Source organism: Polypterus senegalus, chromosome 10 (genome assembly GCF_016835505.1).
Source record: "Polypterus senegalus isolate Bchr_013 chromosome 10, ASM1683550v1, whole genome shotgun sequence".
NCBI classification, from domain to species: Eukaryota; Metazoa; Chordata; class Cladistia; order Polypteriformes; family Polypteridae; genus Polypterus; species Polypterus senegalus.
Window position 1 is genome coordinate 101,300,017 of NC_053163.1, and position 16,083 is coordinate 101,316,099.

The window sequence follows — 16,083 nt, forward strand, 5'->3', positions numbered from 1 at the left end:
TCAAGCTATTGAGCTGTCGCCTGCCTGCCTGAATAAGTCACCCTCGCTTCGCTCTTACTTTTTTACCGTTCATTTAATCATGGTTAGTCACGGAAAAATTATAAAATGGAAGGGGGATTACACTGAGTATGGCTTTACCAAAAGAATTATTGATGGCGAATAAAGTATCCATTATTCATAAAGCTTCAATTGGTGATCTGCTTTTCTGAGTCAACCTCATATTTTTTCATACTTCTTCTCAAACCAAGGGGGTGGGAGGGTAAAATGAATCGGGAAGTGCTGATCAATGTAATCGTTGTACCAGGAAATCATGCATTGAGAGAAGTTCTCCTTTGCTTGGAATGCAAAGTGTGATTAAATGCGTTATTTTTTAACGTGTTATGGAGCACATGCATCGAAGCTTCTCAGCTGTGCTTGTGCTAAGAAAAGGAAACATTTTAAAAATAACGTAACATGATTTTCAATGTAACCTTTTGTAAGTAGTGCCTGGAGGATTCAGACTGTGGAGAAACTCAACAGACAGTGTGTGTATTAACTTGTGCAGTTTTCTGTGAGTATTTGGTGGCAGCGTCACAAAGTTGGTTCCGCAAGACTGCGTTAGCTGCGGAGCTCAGCTCAGAGCGAAATGAGGTGAATGGGAGGGGAGATGATGACGTGACTCCCCCACCCGCCTTAACTGTCAATCCCCCCACAAACACAGTCTCCCGGAATTTGCATAAGCACAGCCCTTCAACAGCAATTTTAACTTAGTTACAAAGTGATCAAAACTCTCGTTTATATCCTGCGTCCTCTCATTAAACTTGTATCCCGCATTAGCCGTGGGCATGACAAACGCCAGCGGCAGCCTGTCTATGAACTTAATTTAAACTTTACGTTTACACCGTGCTTTGTTTCCGAAGTAGCTGCACTCATGAATATGGTTGTATGTGTCAGTCGCTCGCTTCTTATCATTTCGCTGCCTTTTCAATTGTATAATGCATGTTTTCTTCAGCGATTTTTGGAGCTCGTCCTTGTTTTCTACGTACTGCGTTGACAGTCAGTTCACGTGATTACGTGGGAGGCGTGATGATGTCACACGAAACTCCGGTCCCCCATGGCCATCGAGCTCAACTCCATTACAGTATATGGAGAAAAACAGCTTCCAGTTATGACCATTACGCGTAGAATTTCGAAATGAAACCTGCCCAACTTTTGTAAGTAAGCTGTAAGGAATGAGCCTGCCAAATTTCAGCCTTCCACCTACACGGAAATTTGGAGAATTAGTGATGAGTGAGTGAGTCAGTCAGTCAGTGAGTGAGTGAGTGAGTCAGTGAGGGCTTTGCCTTTTATTAGTATAGATGATGTACTTTAATTATACATAATATACAGCTGTTGGAATAGGCTGAGTTTTACAAATTTTAAATGTATTAAATAAGGCCCATAGTACCAGAGAGAGAGAGAGAGAGATCAGGAGCACACACTGATATAGCGCATTGCCGCACCCACCACATGACAAACCAACTCAGGATCACAGATCACCCTTTTTTTCTTTGACATCTATTGCACCCCATTTGCAATGTTAAATATACCATTTACAGTGTGCAATCAAGACAATGGATGACTTTCCAATCAAATTTCTTGCAATAACCACTAGAACTAAAGTCAGTACCATCTGATTTCAATAACAGTAAATGGACACTTTAAGAAATGGTGTGACAAGAATGAGAACAAGAAATGTCTATTAGTCACTTGGCATTATAATATACTCCAAACTAATTTGATTTAATTCATATGCACAGGATTTGAAAAATATAGGTATAGAGGATATTGGTATAGATAGTTTAATTCCTAGACATCTAAGTTCAGTATCAAAGAACAATGTTTCAGATGCATGGGTGGTAAATAAATAAGGAATTACTGACAGACTTCCACAGTAAATAGTATGCCAAGTTAATCACACATGTATATCTCAGCCACAATATGCAAAACCCATTTCACGAGTTCAGTCCAACACTAAAACTAAAATATTCCATATGTGGAATTAAATTATAGATACTGCACAATAAATAATAAGCCCCTGTACAGACAGCCTAATCTCATATGTACAATAATACTGTACTCTTTAGAACAATAAAAGCAAACTAATATTGGGCACCATCACTCCTTTGGATAATATTATTTAATTAATATGAACCTATTTGGCTGTGAATACTAGCTTACAAGATGCATTGGCTGTAAAGTAGAGAATGTGAATAGTATTACTCTGCTGGGAGGCAGACCCTAGGTATAAGATTTTTTTTCTTGCTTAATACTGCCTTATATTAAAAGTTTAATATTTTTTTTAAATCATTGTAAATATTTTTTTTTTTTTATTTATGAGCATGTGGTTGCAAGTCACTTACTGTACTACAGCCAAAAAAATAGAGCAACACATGGCTTTAACAGATGTGCGAGAATTACTTCTAGCTGACGTCTATTGGCTGAATACTACCAAAAATTGCACCTAACTACACTACATTTAACAAGGAAATAAGCAAGAAAGGCTTAAAAGCTAATTTTAGGAAATTGGAAATTCACAGAAATAAACAGCACTTTAATAAAGGTAAAGGAAACAGTTTGCACCACACCCAAATCAGGTGCTAGTATTTTCTCACAGCAGGTTTAATTATATAGGCTTTGTACTGCCAAAGTGCCAAAGAATTTTTGTTTTCTAATACTTGAACACTATTTTCAGAAACACCCTCTTAATACCTACTTTTTTATAACAATCAAAGCATGGACAGTACTGGTATTTATGCAAACAAGATGGAGCTTAATATCTGTGTAATGTGCAATGAACACACATGGGAAAAAAGATTGTAGTTTTGCAGCTTAATGGCAGAAAATTGTATTTCCATATATGTAAGAGGTTTACCCAATTTCGTATTCACACATTGTGTACTCATGATTTCTTTTTGATAAGTAAAAATAAGTACAGATAATATATTTACAGAAGCATTTTTGTTTTTCTTGTTTTATTTAATTACTGGATTATTTAAATAAATGCTTTAATAATTTAAATACTATCATATTCTGTAAATAAATAAATTAAGCAGCAAAGATTTAATCACGACAAAATTACCTGTTCACCCTCTTCTTCATCGCTGCTCAACTTTAGGTCATCTTCCAACATACTAAAAAAAAACAAAAAGAATCATTTAAGTAATATATGAGCATTATCTATCTATCTATCTATCTATCTATCTATCTATCTATCTATCTATCTATCTATCTATCGTACTTTAAAATTATGACTTCACATTAAATGTATACTGTATAATAAATTATATTACATTTATTAAACCTAGTGGTGAAAAATAAAGAATTGCAGAATAATTTAAGACAGCAAATTTTTAAAAGGAAGGCAAGAAAGGTATAGTGCATTTAGATGCTAGAATGGAGGCAGTTTCACATACACATTTAATTAGAGATTTGCAGAGAGTGGGCGCTGTGGAACTTTAAGGATATTCAGTGTGAAGTGAATCAAGGAGAAAGCTAATGTCTGAAGATTTCAGGAATCTTTATTTTAAATGGGCTAAGGTAAGTAAGATGCCATTCAGTAAGCTAAAATTCAGAAACTTCTTGTTAACTAAATTATACAAACATTTCTTGTGCCTGATGCTGCAATGACAGGTCTTTTGTCCTGGGAACCAGAGTTGGAATAAGTGAAAAAGTTGTGGTTTTTTTTCATATTCCTGAGAAATTAGGCAAATGCACTGGGGTTTATCTAACAGTCATATAGTTGTTGCATTTCAACATGCTACCAGCAGCAATCTGAGTTGCTTATGACTTAATCAAGTCAATTCAACCTTAATGTAGACAGAATTGATGTAATCCAATGGAAGAAAAAGTGAAAATAGGTAAAGGTTGGATTCAAGTGACATTCCTGTGATCAGCGGTTTTCAGACTGTTCTCTTGTGATCCACTTTTGCAGATAGTTTTACCTTCACAACTGCAGAAAGGAGGCACTTATTTTAAGACTGAAGAGAACCGAATAGCTTTATGATAACTGCCTATCACATTGGGAATTAAGTCATTTTGGAGGCTTTGTCTCCAGTTGGAGTAGTGAAGAAAATCCAATTTCTAACATATATGATGCATTAAATCACAAAAGCAGCAACATATTCCAATTGGCAGCAACTGTTAAGTTAACTAACAATTCTAAATTGGCTCAGTGTGAGTGTGGGTATGCCGGAAGTGAACCATTGACTTGTGCCCTGCTTTGTGTCAGACACTGCAGGAATAGGCTCCAGTACCCCTGAAATGAATTAAGCACATTGTAAAATGTCAGACTTTGTAAAAGATTCACAGATTTGTAATTTAACCATTTGGTTTCCTTTCAGTATTATGAAGTCCTGATATTTAGGTGTAACATATCAATATAAGTAATGCCAAATTGCTGCAGATAATTCAAAATGCAGTGGCACATCTTTTGTTCAACCAGCCGAGGCAGACACATACAGTATTCTGCTCTTTTCAAATCATTACATTTGCATCCTGTTGTGTCACATATTAAGTTCAAATCCTTGACGCTTGCCTCTATAGTAGTCAATGGGTTAGTACCCATATTTATGGAGACATTTCTGAGATTTGTGATGGCGCAGGTCCTGCTCCATGCTCCTTTTTCCAGTTTTGGGAGCCACTTGAATCCGACACCATCGATAGTCATGACTGGGATGAGCTGTGCAATGAGGATACCACACGGAGCAAAAGGAAGGTGCAAAAATGTATAGTGCCTTTATTAAAAAAGAAACTAAACAGTGCAGTGTTTCAAAACAGTCCATAAATAAATAATCAATAAAAAATGTGAAAAAGTAGAGGTTAAATAATCCAATAAATCCCATTAAATCTACAAAAACATAGTGCTTTCTTCTTTTATCTAGTGGCTCCTCTGCTCATCCCTCACAACAGAGGAGTCACCCTATCTGCACTTGCAGCTGACCTTCTCGACCCCCGCTGTCTTCCACAGCAAGCCATCCAAAATCCTGGGGCCTCATGCATAACGTCGTGTGTAGAATTCACACTATAACATAGCATAAGCACAAAAGCGGAAATGTGGTTACGCGCAAAAAAATCCAGATGCATAAATCTATGAGAACACCAGCTTCCATGTTCTTCCGCTCCATAAATCCAGGTCCTGAAAAGTAACGCACGTGCACGCGCCTGTTGCCCCGCCCCAACTCCTCCCAGAATTATGCCTCTTTGAATATGCAAATCAATATAAATAGCTCTTAAGATCAGCGTTCTGTGAAAAGGCAATGGCAAAAGCACAGGGGAAAATAAAAGAATTTCAGCGATACCAAGTGGAGGCAAGGATAAACGTACTATTTGTTGGTTTAAACAGTGGTATAAACAACAAAAGGAAGTTGATCAAGTGACATAGCGTGTTAGAGAAACTGGAAAGCTGAAGTTCACAAAGTTGCACGGTGCCCCAAATAAAAAAGAAGTTGTCAAATATCAAAGTCGCCGTTAAAAGGCAAGTCGTAGCCCACAGTCTGAGTGTTATATGAAACCTTATTAGGGTACAGAGAAAAAAAAATAGGCACACAGTGGGAAAAATGTCAACGAAATGTCAACTTTAATTTCGAAATTTCCATTATAATCACATAGTTTATTTTGTCATTAAAGTAGAACATCACAAACTTCATCTTAAAATCATTTAATTTACTACTTTCTCAAATTCCATTGTAACTAAAGTAGCACATTAAATGTGCTATTATGTGCTCTATGTATGTGAATCACTACGTGCTTCCGGGCTTTCTCTTCCTCTGACAGGATACAGAATCCATTACATTCGTGATATTACTGCTGTCTGAATAATTAAAATACTGAGATGTATATGTGATATAATTTTCATGATGATAGGAGTTAAAGCATGTTATTAAACATGGGAACACGGTGGCACAATAATTGTTCCTGCTTCCCTCAAGATGCTGGCTTTGCCGTGCGTGACCTTTGATGAAATAATTTATTGCAGCAGTACTGTCTCTTTCAAACATACTAACCCCCAATTCCTCTCCTTGCTTTTCTTTCTCCAAATACCCAATCGCCACACAATCAGCTCTGTAATAGCCATCTGTAAGCTTAGAACGGCGATTCTTCAAAACTTTTAAGGAACATTGAAATATTTTTGTAATACGTGTTTAGAAGAATACAGCACGAGGCAGGAACAACCCGTGAATGGTGTGCCAGCACCTTGCTAGCGCTAAGACTCACATGCTTATTTTGTCCTCAAATGCTTATTTATTAACAATATAGATTATTTAAATTAAGTTAAAGTTTAATCTATATAATATAATACACATATTTTGCTGCATTTCATCTTAAAAATGATATCGTCATCATATGTAAATACGCGCTTTATAAAGTGGCTCAGGTTCTGCAATATTATAACTGTATCGCAAGTTTACAGTGAGGTGATTGTACTTATAACTAAAAACAGTTCTACAAAGAGCACTTGTTGGACTGATTGAGTGTGTTTATACTTCTTGGGATGAAACTGTTTCTGAACCGCGAGGTCCGTATAGGAAAGACTCTGAAGCGTTTGCCATGTGAGAGCAGTTCAAATAGGCAGCATGGCTGAGGCAGCGTGTGCTTGATGCTGTATACCGATAATTTTCTTTCCAATCAGCTGCTCCGAGTGGTGTAGTGACAGTAATATGGAAAAAGATGATCTCAAACGGGAGCAGCTGAAAGAAGAAGAAGAAAGTGAAGTGAGAGTAACAACGCTAAAGCAGCTATTATATTTAGAATAGTTTGACCATTCTGTGGACCATTATATTGTTACAGGTTTATTACAATCAGATGCATTAAACTAACAAACAATATGTGGTTAATTTCAATGTAAATGATAAAGCCGTGTCAGGGATGTGGATCTAAAAAAGAAAGGGTAACCACACAGGAACAGTAGCACTGCTTTAACGCTGGGTGTCGCCAGTTTGCAAAACCGAGCGCAGAACTTGCGTACGCCAGGTATGAGCTACCGTGGAAATTTGTGTGGCTTTATGCCAAGTTTAGGTTTTATACATCACGATTTGAACGTGGAAACAGACTTACACAACATTTTTGTGCGTACGCACTATTTATAAATGAGTCCCCTGGTCACTGCAGCTCCTCCAAACAACTGAGTGGGAACCACCCATTCCAACTGTCCCTTAGTGTTAGCCATACACTCCTTACAGGGGCTCTCCTCCCAGCTGACCGCCTTCTCTCCCAGGAGCCTGCTCCCTTTTGCTCACTCACTCCCTTACTGGCTCTTTCGTCTCCGGCCTCCTTCCTACACTAACCTCCATTCTGTATTTTTTTTTCTCCCCCCTGCACTCGCACTTCCCTTTTAAAATGGTAATGTGGCACTAGTATGGTGATTAACTGCTCCGGCATTAATTATAGGCACGGCCGATTCCGCACATGTGCACTCAAGTGCGGGACCGCCCACAAAACGCCTGGGAACTGCTCCTGCCACGCTACCGCACCTGCTCCTTAAAGCTGTGAGTGTGGTGATTATTTATTTAAAATGATGCTGATCAGCCACAGATCTCACTTTATCACAAGGTTCTGTGCTCCTTCTCAACCACACTGGTCTGCTGATGAACAGCATCTGGTGACGGCACCTCTATGTGGTATCACTTCTCAGTCCAGAGTGTTTTAATGTGTAGATACTGGCTAGTGGAATGAAATGCCCACCTCAATGTGTTTAAGAAATGTTTGATGACTCTCTTATTGGGTGAATTGTGTGATATCTAACTGATATTAGATGTTTTTGTTAGGTTTTGTAACTTAGGAATTGCATATATGTGTTCTCACATACGTGCAATTAGGGGACAGCTAGAGGGTCCAATTCAGAGCGTGAAAACAGAGGGAAAAGGGGTGGAAATGAGCATTAATGCCTTTTCTTTTTCATTTTCCACAGAAGCACAGAGGATTAAGTCACTTTCCTCCCTTCCGCCCCCTCTGGATGACCTCACTTCCGTCCCACCTTGATGACCTCACGGTACTTTGTGCCTCTGTATTGACATTTATCATTTGTCTTTTTGTTGTTTTACAGCTTACAAGACCAATTTCAGTCTTTTCTGACTACTCTGCCAACAAAATACAGGGCCAATCCCCAACTCTTAACTTTTATCTTTTCAACTTATTTACATTGACGTAGTCAATAGAATGTAGGGTGAGGTCATCAAGGCGCGACCGAAGTGAGGTCATCTGGAAGGGAGGAAAGTGACTTAATCCTCTGCGCTTCTGTGGAAAATAAAAGAGAGAAGGCATTAATACTCTTTTCCATACCTTTTTCTGCTGTTTTTACACCCTGAATTGGACCCTTTGGCTGTCCCCTAATCGCACATGTGTTACAGTACTTTGTTTTGAGCTTTTGAGATTACCTTGTTATGTAACCCTTGATCTCAAAAACCCTCCCAGACTGATATTTACTTGATTATGCTGACTTTTTTGGATAAAGTTTTTGCTAGGCAAATATATGCAAATGCCACTTTTTCATTTTTTGAGTGGTTGGTGTTATAATAAAGTGGCATGGTGGCATATTGTTTATTGCTGCTGTTGCACACAGTAGTTAGGGTACCTGTGTTTAATTCCTAGCCTAACTACTAAATTTATGTTAGCACTTTCCCCTATTTTTCTCTGGCTACTCCAGCTTTCTCCGACATCCCAAAGATTGGCATGTTATTTTTTCTGATGACTATAAAACTGTGTGTGTGTACGTGCGATCCTAGGAATACATTTCAATCATGTGCGCTTTTGCTTCCTGTTTTGTTTTTCATGCTGCTTTTTGTATTGAAAAAGAGAGCATTCAGAAACTGCACTGAAGATATATCATCAGGCAAACACATTGCCTTATGACTGTTAGGACATGACCTAATTAAAAAAAATTACGAGACCCTGCTAAGAGTCAAGACCCACAATTTAAAAACATTGCCTTAGGTTAATTAATAAAGCTTTAGCTACAGATGAGTTGAGACATTCAAAGTTTAGGCTTTAAAGATTTAGTGTGTCTCCTGAATTCCCCACAGGAAGTAATGCAGTTTTATTAGTATCAGAATGATTTTTAAAAACACTTCAATATGTGCAGATTTGGCTTTGTTTATAACCCCAATTGACAAGCAGTCTAAGGCACATAAAATGAGTAGATATTGAAATATTAACTCTTCAAATAGGCACATTACAGTGTAGGACTGAACATAAACATTTTTGTTCAGTAAAAAAAAAAAACTAAAATGTTTTCTACATCAGGAATGAATTAAAGTCTTAGGGAAATTAAAGGACAACATTTGATCCTATAGCAAGCAGAGTGAGTGGTATGGCATGATGTGACATAAGCCATCCACAGTTCTGGGGTAGGCTTCTCCTTAAATACTTTTTTCTGTCCGTCACTAATAGCACAGTTTGTCTCATTATGAGGCCTGTCCTTCTCTTAATGTTGTTTTTCCAAAGTCTGTACAGTTGGGTGTTTATATATCAGATTTTGCCATTTTAATACTCAACGCTTTCTCCAGTATTCTTGTGTTCTTTACCACTGTTCACAAATCCACTTTTGTATCAGAGCTACTCACTTCAATTTAAGAATAAAGCACATAGGTTTTGTTCTATTACCTCCAAAATCCACTGCTCATCATTCAAATAATGCCAGATAGCAGAAGGTTACACTAAAAGTTTTCAAGATGTTCTAATTAAGGTCATCACTCTTATTATGGATAGACTAGGTTTTTAATTAGTACACGCAAATCACCCAGTTAACTAATGTATAGATGTATTATCCCATTTGGAAGTGTTTTATACATGTTAAGTAATGTTGAAAATAAAAACCAGAAATTTTAATGACTGCAATAAACCATACAAACCTTCAAGAACAAAGCTGTGCACTACATGCTTTAGGCGTTTAGTGCTAAAAGTTTCAAACAGCTATGATGTTTTCATTTCTGCCTTGTCAATCAAAAGATGTCAAAAAATGAATGTTATAAATGGTTATGGCACTAAATCTATAATTTTAACTAACAACAAGTCATTATAATTAAATAAAACCATTAGTTTAAATCTAATAAAACATATGATTATAGTTTTGATACAGGAAAACATACTACAAATATAATAATTAGTCTTTGCAAGTTGCTATCAACAGACAGTGTTAAAAGAAGCCTACACATTTATGACATAATCAGTATACTGTATTAAACAGGAAGATATACCATAAGCAAAGTTCTGAAACATATAAGTGACATATTTTGTATACTAAATATTCAAGGAGCTGTTAATATGAAAACACATTTATGACTTTTCTCATTTTCAGCTCTCTTCATTTGGATAACAAGAAAACTGCTTTCACTCATCTCACTAGGCACATATGTGAAGCATTAATCACCACCCACCGACATGAGGAAACAGGGAGCTTCAATAGATTTGAATTTTAGGTAAAACAGTAATAAATTGGCTAATTATGTGGAGAACAGACAATCATTATCATCTAAATGGGTTACTTTACCATTCTGAATTATCATTAGTTTCTTTGAATTTTCTGTTAGAATAGTTGCTACAGTAAGAAATATTTCATTATTTGTTTATTTAAATTTCTCTTTTATGTAACAAATAATTAAGTCTTTTCTCCAGAAACAGGAAGAGTATGCACAGCTTGTTTGGAAGGTTTTCTGGGGCAACATGAACATGGTTGGTGCCAGTTACAGTTTAGGCAACTGAGAGTGTGAAGAAGGCCTACCATATTGGGTCATCCTTTAAACTCTGGGTTTTTTGGTCTAAGACGTCTGGATTGTTTTAACTTTGGATAATTTCTAGAGATAAAGTATTGAAATCACAGCAGACATTGCATAAGAGTCAATATACCAAATGCCTTTTTTTCTATTGTTTTGACTTTTTTTTTCACAATCCTTTAATGACACTAACTCTGATCAAACACCTTGACAAACTTGGTCAGCTAATAGTTAGGCTGTACAAATAGCTAAATGACTCAGTAGTTGACTTCAGGGTCCTACAGCTGTTTATGTAAAGAAATGCATCCTGATTTCACTCTTAGATGCATTTCACCAATTTTCACCATTGCCCCTGAATATGTTATTCCATATTTAGCTCAGATTTCTACTGGATTAACTTTATCAATGACTTTGAGCATTTTGAAAATGTGGATTAGGTCCCCACTTTGGCGAGGATTAGAGTTTTAAAACACAGAACATATCAGAGGAGGGGAAGGATATGCTCTTTAGGCCTGTAGTGTACTTGTTTTTTTCTATTTTTTTGTCATGAGTTGACAAGAGCTGTAGACAGTAATTCAAATCAAAACAGTTCACAGTATGAGCTGAATGTCTCTTCTTTAATATTCAATAGCTTTTATGATGAAACTTTAGCATTTTATTTACTTTTTTAATTGCTTGCACACTGTGCCTAGATGATGAGAATATTCTGTAAATGTAAACTCTTTTTTTAAGTCACAGCTTTCTGTCAGACAGTGTCTACTATCTTGAATTTATAATTATGGTTTCTTTTGTCTACATATATCATTTTGCATTTTCTACATTAAATTGCATTTTTCAAGCATTCAATCAGTTTTGAAGATTGTCCAGGCTTAAATTTGTTTTTTTTCTACATTTTCTTTCTGTATCTGCTAACCCCTCCAACTCAAGTACATGCTTCACAAGTTTACTAACAGTAGAAAAAGTAGCAGTTCAAATTCCTAAACCACTCCAATGATTTCCTCACCCTGTGTGGAGCAGTCTCATATCTTACTTCTGGTCTTCGTCTTTTGCCAATTAACCAACTTGATATCAGCTTTTTTTCATTTGTCCTCAAAAACCCTTTTCCTACACCCCCATGGCTGTAATGACCATTTTGTCCAAAAATTAAAGAAAAATGCAATTGTTCATGACAATATGTCGTAATGGTGTGTGAGAAGAAGACAGAGTACCTTGAAAAATCCAATCAAAAAAAAAAAAAAATACTTCCACTTAAACTAAACCCAGACCAAGTGATCCATGGAGAAACAGTACTAATGACCGTGTCACTATGTTGCTCTATATTATATTATATTATATTATATTATATTATATTATATTATATTATATTGCTAGGGAGCTTTGCCCCCTGCTTGCTTCGCTCGTCAACATCCAAGTTGAAACTACTCGCTAGCCACTTTATGGTTCAGCTGCCTGCGCATGTGGATGCGGATGTTCAGTTTAAACAGATTGTTAATTTCATGGGAATTGTGACATATTCATAATAGAACTAACTATTTTACATTACAGAGAGTAATTAACCATATTAAAAATTAGTAGATTATGTTTCAAGTTTTGTTAGAGATTTTTGTTATGTTACACGATTTTGTTCTGTTTGGATTTGAAATTAATACACAAATACTTTTTAAACTTTAACTTTGTTAATTCTCTTTGCAAAAGCTATTCTAACAGGAAACTGTTAACATGTTGATACAAATGGCATATCAAGATCTCGTTTGTTGTCTAATGCTATCTGCAGGAGATGTACTACATTACCTTTCTAGGATACATCCTTCTTTCAACAGTAACTCGGGCGGTGGAAGACCATACAGTGTTAATGGTTGTACATATTCTTTGGGATATTGTAGGTTGATGTTTTCATCTTCTGCTGTTTCAACATAGTCTATTGATATGCAATTAACCAATTTGTCCTGTAATTTTTGCATTAATTAATTTGACTTCACAGTTTCTCGATGCTAGGATTGCCTGTTTTCATTTCTTCTGTTGATAACCCTTCGGGATGAAATTCTTCAAAAAGATTAGGACATAATAAATCTTCTTTTATTGGGAACTTAAAGTGAGGAAAATGTAAAAATGTATGAGCTGAGAGAGCAGGAACTGTGTCTGTCAAAAGCATTCACACGAATGAGAGGTGAGAGGGCCGTGTGCGTGGTTGAATATGGTTGAGAGGAGAGCGTGACTTGAACAAATCTCATGGCCAAAGTCTCGCCTCACGGAACTTGAAATTATCTCTTTGAAAAAGTCTTGTCTCAAGATTTCCTTTTATAATAGAGGGATATTATATTATATTACTAACCGTCCCTCACAGCTAGTGAAACAGAACAGTTCCCGGCTCCCTACTCCTGACGTCACCCTCCCATCAGCCTGCAGCTTCTGTCTCGGATTAGCACAAATATATTGATCCATAGCGAACTATGATTCTTAGTGAAATCACGGAAGTCACAAAATCAACGTTCAATCAAATTCTAAAAAAAAGCCCAATCTAAATCCTTTAAGTAGTTCTCTCGTGAAAAGCGGACAGACAGATGTTGGATTTTATATGTATAGATATATTATATTACTGCTGTAAAACAAAATTTTAGTTTTTATCATGTTTGGAAATGCATAATGTCATGCAAATAAAGAAATTCCTCAAATTAATTGAGGATGGCAGGCCAACAAAGCATGATAATGCAGTAACGGAAAATAAATACAAGCAGATCTGTGCAATGGTATTCAGTCCAAACAGAAGGTAAAATTTTGGGACTCAATACAAAAAACACAGAGTAAGATGACAGTAGACATTACACCTAAATTTACCAGTAAAGGGCCTAAAATGAAATATCCTTCTAGGTTCAAAGGACAAATGAAGAGTAAAAGGTCAGCCTCAGCCTAACCAACACTCTCTTAGTTGTGACACACAACACATAATGAAGACATTTCAGAAAATGTTCAAAAGTCAGTAATGTTGCTTCCATTATCACAGTTTATACTGTGTCTCATACACTCTGAAAAAACAACTTTGCTAACTTTATGAATAGACAGGCGAGAAAGCAGACTTGAATGATAATACGCATTTTCTAATTATCAGCAAATCCTGTTAGTCAGTTGGGCAGCTCAGTTTTTAGAAGCTCAGCCTAATGCAATGGTCACAATGACCACAGCATATTACACTTGCATTGATTTACACACAGTGCCTGACCATTCGTATAGAACATCTCAAGTGACAAAACAGGGATGCAAGCATGACTGTTGTATATTTACTGCATGCAGCTCAATAAAAGCCCTTGTCCTGAAATAATTTCTCTGTTACAAGACATTTATTTATTATTTCTGTATAATCTTTTACACCAGTGGAAACACAGTTTGATGTTATGTCAATATTTCCTGAAGAGGTAAAAAGATGAAAAAAGCAGTCACTCCATTCTGCAGCTTGATATTTAGCTAATCCTGCACTGTTTAATAGTTCACAGCAGGGTAATGATTGGATTAAGTGGGGTTTCTAATTTAATTGCTGGGGCTTGAAAATACAAGGCATGTCACAATTAACTGGAGAATGTACTTTACAAAGCTACAAAATAGAAGACAAGTCAGACAAGTATTTGAAAATACTGTTACACGAGATTTACTTTTAGGAATTGGCAAGATTTGCCACTCATCCTCATTGCATAGTGATTCCAATAATGACATGTATATGTTTCCAGACAATTACCCAACTGAAGAAGAGATATAATTTATTGTTTTAAAGTTATTTCATAATTTAATGTATTGTTTGGGTTTAAGATACCTAATGTTGTTTAAGCTCATCTTATTCTTATTTTGTTAAAGTATTTTTGAAGGCTTTCATTTTCATTTGAATGAACACTTCATAGTTAAAAAAATGTCTTTTGCCTCATTATGAAATTAACAGTAATCAGAAAGTAAACAGTTAATAAATAGATTAAATATATAACTGAGCAACTGAAAATGCAGGTGATATTTCATTTTATTCAGTCATTAAGCTGAATGCATCTGCTCCTGCTGTCATAAACACTTATTATACACACTGCTTTAAATCTTTCATCTTGTAAATTTTATGTAGATTTTCAGCCAAGTACTGGTTTCATAAAAAAGTGGTTAACAATCCCAATGCAAAAAAGTATCATGAAAAGACTATATAAAATGACCAATATATTACTAACAACTCTCTCAACAGTAACAGTTTACTCTGTGAAAATTCAGCTATTACTTGAAAGTAATATTTTTGCATAAATAAATGTTTAGATTAGGTTACAGCAATTACTTTGTAACTATTCTACGACTGTGTGGCAAGCTAGCAAGAGGATCCAATGGAATATGGCACCACCAGGATGGCACGGACACACACCGACACTGTCAGAATATTCCTGCACGTCAGTGTGTAGCAATAAGGAGCAGTAATTCCTTGCCATAGATGGTGATCAAAAGGAAGTCGCCCCAGTTAACCACCACAGACAAAATAGCAACATAGAAGAAAATGGAGGAGATTCTCCTAAGACGCTACAGGGCAGGTAAGACCAGAAATACCAGGGTGCCCGACTTCTTGTTGAAACTAAGAGATTCTGGTGGAATGGAAAGAATCCAGTTCAAGCATCCTGCGCTTCATGCTATAGTAGAAATATATCAGGAGTGGCAAAGCAGAGATCAGGTAGTTTGGAACTGCTTGAGAGACCTCTCCATTTAACCAAAATGTGTCACACATGATTCTAGAGGTGGCCTTGAGACTGTGCCTTCAGGACAAAAGTTGGGATTAAGGTTCCCTGGTGGCAAGGAAGCACATCAAGGTAAATGAGATATGAAAGACCAGAGGTTGAGTGCTTTGGTGTGCTGCTGAAGAGTTTTAGTTCCATCACGTAATAAGAAAGGGACAGTGGGATTTTTCTTTGTCTACTACATTGTACTGTCAGTGTGACTCTTCTTTATATTTGTGGCTGTACTAGCACTATACCTTGTGTTTAGATCAGGAGCATACACTGATAGTACATTGCCATACCCACTACATGACGAACCACCTGGATTGGGACCCAAGTGCAGTGGGTGACCCTCAGCACCACACTGGAACAGTGGGAGGTTTTTTACGGTGGCTAGAGTGCCAATCCTGCCATCAACCCCCAAGTTTTCCCTGTAAGTTGGAAGACCTGCTGGTCGGGCTGGATGCAGATTAACGTCATATCCAGGATGAAGCAATTGCAGGTTAAGGGCCTTACTCAAGGGCCCAACGGAGTAGATCGCCCCATTTATATCATTAGTATGTAAAGAAATGTGACATGCTTGGTAAAACATTAAGTTTTTCTCTTTCTGAAATGAATGCATTAAAGTTTGT

At 36.6% G+C, this 16,083-nt stretch overlaps 1 protein-coding gene across 1 annotated transcript in view; it reads right to left on the bottom strand.

Annotated features, from left to right (window-relative positions):
* The window catches only part of LOC120538213 (AF4/FMR2 family member 2-like), a 475,516-nt gene that overhangs the window by 35,593 nt on the left and 423,840 nt on the right, over positions 1-16,083 (bottom strand). Inside the window, exon 8 of the mRNA XM_039767668.1 lies at positions 3,101-3,152. Coding sequence (XP_039623602.1) covers positions 3,101-3,152 — 52 coding nt within the window. The remainder of the gene's footprint in view (positions 1-3,100; positions 3,153-16,083) is intronic.